The sequence below is a fragment of the Panicum virgatum genome, chromosome 3N (assembly GCF_016808335.1).
Source record: "Panicum virgatum strain AP13 chromosome 3N, P.virgatum_v5, whole genome shotgun sequence".
NCBI lineage: Eukaryota > Viridiplantae > Streptophyta > Magnoliopsida > Poales > Poaceae > Panicum > Panicum virgatum.
Genome location: NC_053147.1, coordinates 34,933,952 through 34,947,330, shown reverse-complemented (window position 1 = coordinate 34,947,330; position 13,379 = coordinate 34,933,952). Strand labels below are relative to the sequence as shown.

Here is a 13,379-nt window from a genome sequence, read left to right as displayed (position 1 = left end):
CTATAATCCAGCTGTGTTCATCGTGTTCTTGAGCGAGATCGAACTAGTCCTAGCTAACCCCCGAGTATTCACCCTCTGGGCTTAGGCGGGTGCATTCCGCGACCCGGCTGTGGTTTGCCATACCACGACACTTGGCGCGCCAGGTAGGGGGTGCTTGGCTTTCGCTTGATCATCGGCTCGGCATCACCATGTTTCAGGTGGCGAGCGCCCGGGGGCCAAAACTCGCGCGGCAAGCGCCCGCGTCAGCAGGATGGCGACAGTGGGTCATGCTCTCCCAGCTCGTCATCAAGCAGGTCTGGGGGGAGCACAGCTTCAACAAATCCCAACTCGTAGCATACCTCACTCATGTGAGGAAGCCCGCTCCGGCGGAAAGCCGACTCCGGTCGCACCAAGCCCGCTCTGGCGGAAATCCCACTCCGGTCGCACTAAGCCGACTCTGGTGGCACCCCCGACTCTACATCTCTGTAAGTCCTACCCTTAGAGGCCCAGCAAGGAATAAAACATTTTCCTTTGTAACTAGGTAATACTTCTGTGTGGTCCAGTCCGGTGAGCCTCCCCCCGTGGAGGGGTCCGGACCTCTGCAAACCAGGTTCAGGGAAGCGTACTCACCCTCCGGGGAGGTCCGGAGCCGTGTAGCCGCTTAGCCTGGTTCCGTACCCTAAGCCTGCATGCTCTACCTCCCTAGGGCGAGTACCATAGTACCTAAGACTGGGGGCCCGGAGGTCCAGACAGCTCCGGCCTCATAAACCCGTGTTCTGGCTTACATCGCACATCTCATGTACATCTAGTTATAAGGGAAAAGTTTATTCACAGTTCACCTCTAAGGATGTTACATTCCAATTTCAATCTACGCATTATGTTTGCGCTAACCCCCACATGGCTTCTTACTCTTGTGCGGTGATTGTGGTCCGAATTGAGTTGGCTAGCTAGTGACTTAGCTCGAGACCCCTCATGGAAGAGAGGGGTTCGGACCCCTGGGAACCTGCAGGTTCAGGGAAGCGCACTCATTCTCCGGGGAGGTCCGGAGCCGTGTAGCCGCTTAGCCTGGTTCCGTACCCTAAGACTGCACACACCACCTCCTGTGAATGAGTACCGTAGTACCTAGGACTGGGAACCTGGAGGTCCGGACTTTCTCTTAACCTAAAGGCCGGCCCCTTGAGCTCCGTTCACTGAGCCTAGCTGTCTATCTCAAAGGATCACAGCCAACAGGATTTGGGACCCGTGGGCACGCTACTAAGCATCTACCTTGAGTCATGTGTAGGTCCAAACGTGATGATGCAGCAGGTGACCCAAAGGATGGACGACGCAGGACAAGACCCTTGCGGCGCGCACCGCTGGGCGCTAGAAGCAGCCAAGTTGCTCACAGTAGTGGCCCCACCTGCGGGTTCGTTGCCTCTCCCGAGGCGGGCCCGGGGGCCTCTGTCGGTACCCTGCAACTGGGGTACCCACTCCTACTGTGCCAAGACTTGCGTAGTTATCCGTAACTACGCCCTAAGGAGCTGAGCAGCCGGACCCCTGGGTCCGGCTCCATCTCACCGGACCAATGGTCCCGGACCCGCTTCCCGCTCGGGGACGGATCCGGTGTGACCACATGTCCCAGAGATGGAAATGCTCAGCACATGTGGCCGCGGACCCGGACCCCCGCAGGTGGGTCCGGGACCTCCACGTGCCTATCCGGGCCCCCGTGAGCTCTCGGCTCAGCTAGCTGCTCGGGAGGGGTCCGAAGCCGCCACGTGTCAGGCAGACGCGGGCGCGGGCGCAAGCCTTCCACTGGAAGCTCCCTCACCCACCCGCATTAAGTGCGAGCAGTTGAGGCGTGCACTGCTGCCGTTGGGCACGGGGCAGCTTTTGTCAGTCCACACTGTGGATCGCCAGCCCTCCTGTCGCATTAAATGCTGGTGGTTGGGGCGTGCGCTGCCAGAGCAAGGCATCAGATACCCACTCACGGGTTAGACAGGCGTGACATGACAACACGGTAAGCCCGCCTGTTTGCAAGGCGGCTCGTCAGTTACCAAGGCAAGCATTAAAGACTCAGCGCCGCGCGGATGGGCAACGAGCCATGATGACCAACTACTAACTGGAGCAACAATGCACACTGCTACAGCGGACTGAGTCAGTAGTTCGGCGCTTCATCATGATCTCGACGCGCGGCTCCAGAGGCTAGACTCTATTCTGACAGGACAGCTCAAGACCATCCCTGGTCAGAAGCTACGCACGAAAGCCGACGACAAGATCTCCGGATCTGAGGTATTGAAGGTCAAAGTGTAGTTTATAATACATCGTCGGGCCCACCTGTCGGGGCCCCGCTCAGTGTACGTGCTCCCCTTGGGCATATAAAAGGGAGAGCTCGCCCGCTAGAACACATGTTCACACGGACACGAGGTTCACATGGACACGAGGCTCTCGGGAGCGCGCGCACACACACAGACCAAGCTCTCTCCGAGCTCACCCAGATTCAAGCAATATAGCACACAGTGGACGTAGGGTATTACGCTCCGGTGGCCGGAACCACTCTAATCTAGTTGTGTTCATCATGTTCTTGAGCGAGATCGAACTAGTCCTAGCTAACCCCCGAGTATTCATCCTCTGGGCTTAGGCGGGTGCATTCCGCCACCCGGCTGTGGTTTGTCACACCACGACACTGGCGACGAGCATGGAGGCGGGCGCCGAGGAGTTGAGAGGAGGGGAATCGGGAGGTGAACCCGTGAAGAAGAATAAGTTGGAGAGACAAGGGAAGCGGGTAAATAGGAAGAAAATAAAAAATAGGGAAAAAGAAAAAAGAAAAATATGGGGAAGGGCAATTTGGACATTTCACAATCTCAATCCAACAAGTGAAGCCATTTTTCCAAATATTTTTCAAAACACTTCCAGTTTTATTAGAGAAGCCGCTCAAAAAACCGGAGCCGGAGCCTTTTTTGAGCGGCGTCTGAATCTGCATGAGCAAGCAAAAACCTCACCCCTCCGGTCATACTTTTCTCACGCGCTCAGTAGCCAGTGAGGCAGCGAGCTAGGTCGCGGGTCCTCCTTCCCCGGCTATAGGTGGCCAAACGGGCGGCCCGGCCCGGCCCGGGCCCATCTAAGCACGGCCCATTTAGGCACGACCCGCTTAAGTACGAAAATATTAACGGGTCGTGCCGTGCCTGCCCATGGGCTGAAGTGCCGGCCCAGGCACGGCCCGAAATTGATTTAATCGGGCCGGGCCAGCCCGTTTGGCCTGGCAGCCCGGCGGCCCAAAAATATTTAAATAGAGTTTGATCATGGATAACATATTATTTAAACGGGCATATCATGCTATCCATCAGGCGGATCGGGCCGCCCTTTTTCGGGCCGTGCCTGGACGCATCCATGGGCTGATAGTGAGGCCCAGGCACGGCCCGGCTATCGTGTCCGTGCCGCCCGGAGCCTAATAATAATCGGGCCCGGATCGTGCTCGAGTCGGACTAAATTGGGCCGGGTCTCGGCCCCCCGGGCAATCGGGCCAAACGGCCATCTATATCACCGGCCTTGCCCCCCACAACCCCACCGTCCCCACGCGAGGGCGCGGCCATCATAACGCCCGGCTCACGCCTCCGCTCCACTCCAAAATCCCCCACCTCCCTCCCATTTCAAAACCTCCTCCGGTCCTCCCCTTCCACCATTTCCGCATAGGCCTGCTTGTCACCTTCCCAATCCCTCCTCCCCCACCTTCCCAGTCCCCAGCAGCAGCAGGAGTCTTGGCCACCATGTCTCCCACCACCACCCCGTCCCCCGCGCCCGCGGCGGCGCCGTCCTCCAAGGGCGCCAAGCGCAGCCTCATGTCCTCGCTCATGGACGCCACCGCGCTGCTCCGCTCCGCCTCCTTCAAGGAGGACTCGTACGTCGCCGCCGCGCTCCCGCCGTCCGAGCTCCGCGCGCTCGCCAACCTCAAGGCGCTGCTCGCCAGGCACCCGGACCCCATCTCCATCTGGGGCGTCCCGCTCAACAGCCCCCAGCAGCCCCCTCCCGCGGCAGCCGACGGCGCCGCCGCTCCTCCGGTGGACGAGCGAGCCGACGTGGTGCTCCTCAAGTTCCTCCGCGCGCGCGACTTCCGCGTCCGCGACGCGCACGCCATGCTGCTGCGCTGCGCGGCGTGGCGCGCCGAGTTCGGCGCCGACGCGGTGCTGGACGAGGACCTGGGCTTCAAGGACCTGGAGGGCGTCGTCGCCTACATGCACGGCTGGGACCGCGAGGGCCACCCCGTCTGCTACAACGCTTACGGCGTCTTCAAGGACCGCGACATGTACGAGCGCGTCTTCGGCGACGGCGACCGCCTCGCGCGCTTCCTCCGCTGGCGCGTCCAGGTCATGGAGCGCGGCGTCAGGGCGCTCAGCCTCAGGCCGGGCGGCGTCAACGCCATCATCCAGGTCACCGACCTCAAGGACATGCCCAAGCGAGAGCTAAGGGCCGCCAGCAACCAGATCCTCTCGCTCTTCCAGGACAACTACCCGGAGATGGTGGCGCGCAAGGTACCTATCCATGCTGCAGCATGTCGTCGAGCACCCTGCCGGCCTGCCACTGGCAGTTCTTCCCTTGCTGCATTTCCTACTCCTGTTCCTGAGCAGCTTGTCGCTCCGTGCCCGCAGGTGTTCGTCAACGTGCCGTGGTACTTCTCCGTGCTCTTCTCCATGATCTCGCCCTTCCTCACGGAGCGCACCAAGAGCAAGTTCGTCATCGCGCGCGAGGGCAACGTCGCCGAGGCGCTCTACAAGTAAATTTTGCTTCGGATTTCCTTCACTTCTTCCCCTTTGCGCGCACCACCGCAACCAACAATGCCAAGCTTGGATCCCTACTGAATCATCCGCCGCAGGTTCATCCGGCCGGAGCTGGTTCCCGTGCAGTACGGCGGGCTCAGCCGCGCCGGCGACCTCGAGAACGGCCCGCCCAAGCCGGCGTCCGAGTTCACCATCAAGGGCGGCGAGAAGGTCTTCCTGGAGATCGACGGCATCGAGGTATGCACTGCGCCCCAATTTTGCGCTCCTTTCCTGCATTGGGGAACTCAACCCGGCACTTTCAGATTGTTGCTATCTCTGCAATTTTTTTTTGAAGATTATCTCTCTGCAATTTTGCATCCCTAGAACTTCAAAACCGCCTGCGTAGCATAGGTGCAAACAGATTCGGATTCCAGTGGGCGCAAAGAAACTAGCGGCATTCCGAGGTCACTTCTAACCCGTCCGACGCATCACTTTCATCTGCCCGTGCCCGGGGTTACCAGTTTTGGGGGCGCTAGACAATCGCATCACCACCTTCGGTCTTTACGACCAAAGATCGGACAAGCACACAAGAACAAGGCTCGCCGAGCTCTATTTCCGGCTTTCGCCGTGTCCTAGGTTGCTCGGTTCTTCCAGCTCTTTCTGCTGACAATTTACTCTAATCTTTCCGCGACGGGACACGCCGTACGACGAGCGTATCGGATGAGGTAATAATCCGTAATCCAGTAGTAGAATACATATGCATATAGTATAATTTTTTAGAGCTGGATACTACTACTAGTACCACTGTGGAAAACTGGTAGGGTTGTCAGCGGCGCAGGTGCATGTGAGGAGTCCTTTTTGTGATTTTGAAATCTGTGGTGTGGGAGCTGTCCATCGGCTCGTCGCTGGGCACGCTGCAAAAGCAGAGGGGAGGGACTTCGAGCCCAGTGTTCTTGCACCGCACCGCCCGGCTTTTTTACCAGTAAACGCTGCTCTGTGGTGCAGAGCTGCCGCCGCTGGAACCGCTGCTTACCCTGCGAAACTGGACACGGGCCATGGCTGCCCGTTCCCTCGCTGGCTGTCTTCCGGTTCACATGAAGATAGAGAGAGAGAGAATGATGTTCCTTTGAAGAGCTCACATGACACGAGAGGGGGAGACACAGAGGAAAATGAGCTTGCCATTAGCCGTTTCAGGTAGCTACTACAGTTAGAAAGGAGCTGTCTATATAAATCCACGTTAGCAAAATAAGTCGATATAGAAAGAGTATGTTGCTGTCTATTATCTCGGCTAGTGCGTGCCGTGGCTTATGCTCCCATGCAAGATAACATCAACTAGTTGCACAACTCACGCACTCCCAACTCCAACTGGTTGCCATACAGGCATCCACCTACTCATCTCAAGAGGGTAAGACTTCAGACTGCTTGCAATTGCATGTGAATCCCTTCAGCCATGAATGATGAATCCTTGCAACGCCATTGCTGTCATGACCTCGTATGCGGACGAGGCGATTGCGAGAATTTCGTGAGGGTAAAAGTCGGGCGCCACAGTGCGCCCAGCATAGTGCACACCCCAGGCAGTGTGCCTTTTTGTAGCTTTACTTTAGTTTGCAGTTCACGCCACGGCGCGAGTTTCCACGCGCTGTCGCCTCCACTGCGCTTGGCTCATACTGTACGGGCTGCATGCGGCGCAGTGAAAGTGAAAAAAAGCCTCCCACTGTTTTTTTACCCTAGTAGGACTAGCAACAAGCAGGAAGTTGCAAATATGCAACCTTTGCGTCTAGAAGCTTTTCTTTTGTTTTGCCTGATCGGGGTCTTAACTAAGCTGGATATTGCTGAAAGGGCTGCCTGATTTATTAATCTTGCTACTGCTGTCAAATGTCAGCCCACTTTAACCGCTGTAAAAACTTGAGCACTGTTGTATTGGATTCTCGTTCTGGTAAGGATGTACTCCAGGCCAATGTTCATGTGAGTCCTGCACATGGTAGGGGCCCGTGCGAAGAAAACTACGGCCATCGATAGTTTCACGCCAAGATCAGCTCGAATTCTCTATTGTCCAAAAAAACAACCAAACACTGTATTTTGTTTTGCAGGCACAAGCAAAATGTAAAGTTTGTTGTTATCCAACTCGCTGAATGAGACGTGTCAATGCAGACTGTTGCCTATGCATTAAGTTAATGCTTGGTGTGATCATGGTGAAGCTTCGCTTAACTATTTGCTTGTCCCATTTCAGGCCGGTGCGACAATAACATGGGACCTGGTGGTCGGCGGCTGGGACCTGGAGTACGGCGCGGAGTATGTGCCGGCGGCCGAGGGGAGCTACACGCTGTGCGTGGAGAAGACGAGGATGGTTCCGGCCACCGCCGAGGAGCCCCTGCACAATGCCTTCACTGCGAGGGAGGCCGGCAAGATGGTGCTGTCCATCGACAACTCCGGCTCCCGGAAGCGGAAGGTCGCCGCGTACCGGTACTTCGTGCGCAAGCCGTCGGCGTAGTGCTCGGCATTCCAGTGGCGGTGGGCGGCAGCTTGCCGGCCGGCGGTGGCGACGGGAGTTTGACATGGGTCGGACGGAGAACTGCTTCCTTGCTGGGGCTTTGTTGTGGTCTTGTTGGAGGGTGAAATTAAGGTTAGGGGTACTTAATTACTAGTGCTATAATGACATGCATGTATTATGCCATATGTAGAATATAATGTAAGAGCTGTTGAACTTTTGTCATCACCACCGTTATAAAGCTAATGAGTTCAGTTTTTTGGGCAATGCACCTTGGGTTACAGTTACACAGTGCTTTGGATTACTCCTAGATCGATTTTGGGGTGTACTAGTATGGTTGTTTTGAGTGCCATTTTGTCGCGTGACCCCCAGTTAAAATACTCAATTTTTAGCCTTATGAAGCTAAATACACAGTCTAGTGATATTGTGAAATTACAAGAGGAAAGAAAGGCTGACAAGATAACTACTGCTGGCCTATGAAATGCTTTAGATTCCTACCGATGCTGGAATGTACAATGATTGTTCCAGTATGCCAGATGCTGGAATACTATGATTGTTAAGGACTAGCATAAGCTTGTGGGGCCGTTTGGATCATCTCATTTTAGAGAAATTGAAATCAATTTAATAAATTTAACATCTCACCACTTTTCACTTTCTGAAATTTAGAAATAAGTCTATCCTAAATTTATAGGGCTGGAGATGAAAATTGATTCAATACACTACCAAACTATTTTTATATTTCGTAACTTATAGCATACTTTTTGACTTACTTCTCTATAGTAGAAATATAGCATATAAGTATCTCACTTGTATGGCCAATAATAATATATAAATATATTCCACATATAATCATATTAGCTTAATAGAATTTTATCTAAATTATAATTATTAGAATGGAATTCAATTCCAAGGTTCCAAACGAATCGAATGAAAATTTTTACTAATAGCATATGAAGGTGCTTCTTTATAATCTATTTACTGAGAGGTGTGCTTTTACAAGTGTTTTGCACTACTCATAATAGTAACCTACGTACTAAGGATATTATTTAAGCAAAAGCAATTTGTTCCGATGGAGGGAGTACAAAGCACCATTTGAACTATCTTCCGGACTAATGACAGACTTTGTAGAAAGAACAACTGAACAAGACAAGTGCTAGTGCCTGAGTACAGGCTTTTGTACGTGCTCCCGTACCACCACAATGGTCTAGGTCGCTTTCTGCTGCAAAGCTAGGGTTTTAGATTGGGATAAAGAGGGTTCTTAGGCAAGGGCACCAGCTAATGAGGCATGATTTTTTTACATTGCCCGAAGAGCCTAAGCGGATGCTGTGATAGTGTGTGGTCCTAAACTAGTAGGAGTACACTGGTCCTGGTGTTTGTGTGAGGAAGCAAAACTTGTGATCGCAGGGGAGGCAGATGTGCATCTTTGTCGCTGGTCAGATGGTCAAGGCCTCACCCTGCTTTATCTTTTTCGTTCTTAATTTTTGGGAACACTGCCAGTGCCTCAAACTAAAGCTGCCTCCTTGGCCCTGGCCCTCCTTGCCTCTCCTTCGTGGCACAGTGCTAAACAATGGCGGTATATTTGTTTTGTTTGGGGTCTTTGGGTATTTAAGCACAGTCAGCCTTGATTATGCTAAATTATACATATGTCAATATAAACGTGGCACAAGCAAGCTTGGATACCATTGTAGATAAGAAGACCTCCTTGTCTGAGTTTGGGACTCGAATCCGAACAGATGGGATTGTCATAACCCTTACCAACTCCTTGGTGCTGTTCTTCTTACTGTAACTCAAAATCAAAATGAGAGAGTGACAAATGTTTGCACACGTGAGCATTAGACTAATCATATGCTCTGATTAGAAAGTAAGCAAAAGGATTAGGCACGGCAATTCAGAGGCATGCGAGCACGCACATGGGATGAATGATGCCCACCCAGGTAATTAAAGTGGAATGATGCCTACTCATGGCATGTTCTGCATCATTGCGATTTGCAAGGGTGATTGGCTACATCAAAGTTGGGGAAACGCAGCCAGCCTTGATCATATCCATGCTCTTTTGGGAGGGGGCCGTGGGCCATTGACAGCCCAAAATCTCGCTCCATTTTCCGTGCAAAAATCTCGAGGCATTTTGATGCCTCCATCTTTTGCTCCAAAAGACGAGTCAAGTCGGCCACATGTAAAAAAAAAATACAGTGACAGAGCTATCTGCCGTAACAGCATATATATTTCTTTTCAAATGTGGGTGCAATACTAGTTTTCTTTTAGCTACAACTACAATGGCAACATTCTAAAGTAAAATTAATGTATATTCATGTACTCCATCGGTTTAATATATATTAATATAAAATTTATAGGCTTGTCCATCACTATCTCTGATCCCCTTAACCACTCCTTCGCTTTTTATGTGCCGCTGATCATTCACCCAATACTATGATTATCCTTTAATGATGTGCATTGATCCGTGAACTTTGAATTAAACCATCTCTGGCCACCGAAACATCAAAGACATCTTCTGAAAACAGCATAAAAAATTTATTGACTGCTAAGAGTTTTTTATTACCTTCATGATGCTATTTGATGCTATAATTTGGGTTTTCTTGATGAGAAAAACCAAATTATAATGTACTTCTAACTTACTTCTGGTGGCGCGAAGTTTGTGTTCTAAGTCCATTTATGATGAACATTGCGCTATCCTTTTGTTTTCCTTTTTCAATAAAAAAATAGGTATCCCTTGGAAAAAAAGTTATGACTCAATTATGTGTTAGAATTATTTGGTACCTTGCTGTACAGTGGCGTCAAGGGCCATAACACTTGATATAATGATGAGATTTAGATCGGACAGCGACGACAGTACTAACTGAAATACTATAGAATATCATGTCTGCATTTTTGTAATGAAAGGAATACATAAGCATTTTTCGAATTGCTATTGGTCAGGCCTTTTAAATTTGGTATTCGTTATCTAAACAGTCATATCCATTAATAACGTAAGAATGGTGTTTCTAGATTCATGACTCACTCTATTTAAATCAATATATGTTTTTGGATATAACTAATCAGAGTATTATTTTGAAGATAGTGCTGGCTTTCTAATAGACTTACATATGACTATACGAGATTAGAGAAAGTAGCAAGTAATGGTTCAACAGCTTCCCATATGGGAGAGAGGAGACATGCTTGCATGAGTTAGCACGGCCACTACACGATCGAGTTAGTGCTCATTAGGACTTGGGGTCTAGATGCACACTATGCCATGAATTTCATCTAAAGTTTTTTTTAAAGCTCGCTTCAAGTTGAATGCAAGTACGCTAATGAAATGGACGGTCCATGCATGTCATCAAGGCTCAAGAGAACCATATCTTAGGCTGTCTGCACTGGGACCTGTATCCCATACTCTACGCCAACTTAGCGTTCGATTTTGACGCAAGAGCTGCTGCAGCGGGTACTGGAAACCGTCCGCTAAAACAGCGGACGTCCTCCCAATCCGCTAGATAGCGCGGACGTACGGCCGCCCGGTACCGGCCGATGTGGCGCTTCGCGCCCGCTGTGCTCGGCTCGCTTGCCTCCCTCGCCCTCGGGTCCCGGCCGCCGCCGCCATAGAAGAGGGAAGGAGGAGGGAGGAGAGAGGGCGGATCCGGCCGGGCGGGCCTTCACCGGAGAGGGAGGAAGGAGGGGCCGCCACCGTGTCGCATCGCGCCGCGCGGGCCGCCGTCCACCGGAGAGGGAGGAAGGAGGGGCCGCCGCCGTGTCGCGCCGCGCTGGCCGCCGCCACCGCGTCGCGCCGCGCGGGCTGCCGTCCACCGGAGAGGGAGGAAGGAGGGGCCGCCGCGTCGCGCCGCCGTCCACCGGAGAGGGAGGAAGGAGGGGCCGCCGCCGCGCCGCGCGGGCTGCCATCCACCGGAGAGGGAGGAAGGAGGAGCCAGCACCGCGTCGCGTCGCGCTCGCGCTCGCGTGGCCCTGCCGCCGCTGCGCCGAGCTCCGGGCACGCGGCCGTCCACCGCTGCGAGGGCATCGCGGAGAAGGCGTCCGTGCGAGGTCGAGCCGGGGAGGGTCTGTGGGAGGCGGCGGCCATGGCGGTTGGTGGTGCCGCTCGGGCGCGAGCAAGGGAGGTTGGCCGGCAGCGGGGCGGTCGGCACTACAGCCATGGCGGTCGGCGGTGCCGCTCGGGCGCAAGCAGGGGCGGCTTGATGCAGATTCGAGGGAGCGCGGCCCACGACGAGCGGCAGCGGCGGCCATGGCGGAGCAGTCGAGCAGAGCTGGAGAGGCAAGCCAGGGGGAGAGAGAAGGTGAATTGGAGATGGAGGCGGGGGAGAGAGAGGGAGTAGATAAGGTTGGATCGGTCCCACTCGTCAGTGATAGCAAAGAGTGCGGGTAGAATAGATTTGAGTAGAAAGTGTTAGTACCTAGGATATAGAGGATGAAATATAGAGTATGACGAGTGCATGAGAAATAGAGATAGAGAAGAGAATATCGATGACCAGGACGGAATATTCTGTATAGAAGATGAATTTAGAGTACGACGAGTGCAGATAGCTTTAGTGAGTAATAGTTTGCATACGCATGTGCATAGAGGTTGTTAGTTCAACCGTCTGAGTTCTGCACTGATCTGATGACACGGACAAAACAAAAGCCTTGTTTAGATGCGAAAAGTTTTGGGTGTAAAGTACTGTAGCACTTTTATTTATATTTAGTAATTATTGTCCCGCTATGGGTTAACTAGGCTCAAAAGATTTGTCTCGCAAATTATAGTCAAACTGTATAATTAATTATTTTATTTAGCTACATTTAATACTTCATACATACGTTCAAAGATTTGATGGGATGGAGAATTTTATAGAATTTTGAAATTTTGAGTGCATAACAAGATCAAAACCTGCATCTCTAGCTACCAGTGGGAATACGATGATGGCAGATGATGATCTGAGAGAAGACACGGAGGGAAGGTTGCTACGCCACGCCCGTGAACCAGCTAAATGTAGACGCGGGTGGCGAGGGAGTAAACAAAAGGGTCTCGATGGTTTCATCACGGGGTGTCGCTTGCCACTGTTACTGACGGCCGGCGAGGTTACAGGCGTGGAGCCCGCTCCGCACCGCCGGCGGCAGCATTATTGGGGAGCACGGCAAAGGCGCGTCGCCTCGGCTCGGCGTGCCGGGCCTGTGAAGGAATTAATTTGATGGCTCTCTTTCCCTCTCGCCCTTTGCTCTTTTCCTTTCCTTTTTTTTTACTTTTCTTCTCTTCGTGGAAGGGACGTACAACGCTGCGTGTTTTCATTGACGTACAATGCTGCCTGTGAATTATGAGAGACGATTTAAACGAGGCTACACCTTTTATCGACTGGATGCAATAGAAGAAAAGAAAAGAAAATGGGAAGTCCTTACCTCACCGAAGGGTTTCCAAGATGCGAGAATTTGCCATCTCACCGGCACTGAGTGAAAAGCCAAATTCTCGAAATGATGCATGGAATCTAAAATCCATCATATGCTTCCACGATTTTATGACTGCCAAGCTGATTTTGCCCCCATTTGTTCTTTGATAATCTGGTTACGAGAATGACATTTGCGATTTTGCCCCCATTCTTTCTTTTTTCAATCATATTCAAAACCTGCCAAACTGATTCTGCAGTTTCAACTTTCAACAATATAATACTTACTTTTCCTTCAATCATATTCAGACTCTACAGTTTCATAAACTCGGTAGGACCGCTGTTTGTTTTTTTTCCCTTGTGAAGGGGCCGCAGCACAAATTCAACAATTTTGTTTCTGCTCTGCCGAGCTGCCAAGAACAGGCTCGACGCCATGAAAGCGAACCAGATAGAAAAAGGGTCCGCAGCGCAAATCACGGCTTTCTTTGGATAGAAAAATACTTTCAATTAATAATTAAAGAAAAAAAAGACGCAGAGAAAGGGAACATGCGGGCCATGAAACAGTATTATTTATCATAGTATATCCGCACGCGCTACAGTAGCAGCAGCAGCTTGTGTGCACGCAGACGCAGACGCAGACGCAGCGTGCGGGATCAGGCATACATCAGAGATTCAGAGTTGAGTTGCGTCGCGGTTGCGCAGGAACTGGGAGCGAGCCCACACTAAACAATGGCGACCCTGGGTCAAGAGCGCAGCAGCATTGGCATCGGCAGACCTGACACCGACGACGACGGACGACGACGGCGACTGCTGCCTGTCCCG

General features: G+C 52.1%; 1 protein-coding gene across 1 annotated transcript; it reads left to right on the top strand.

The window, feature by feature from the left end:
• Positions 1-3,529: 3,529 nt before the first annotated feature.
• Positions 3,530-7,464, top strand: LOC120665819 (patellin-6-like). The gene is made up of 4 exons (XM_039945503.1): positions 3,530-4,484; positions 4,602-4,726; positions 4,826-4,967; positions 6,940-7,464. The coding sequence occupies exons 1-4, from the start codon at positions 3,723-3,725 to the stop codon at positions 7,198-7,200; spliced, it is 1,290 nt and encodes a 429-aa protein (XP_039801437.1). The 5' UTR covers positions 3,530-3,722; the 3' UTR covers positions 7,201-7,464.
• The last annotated feature ends 5,915 nt before the right edge of the window (positions 7,465-13,379 follow it).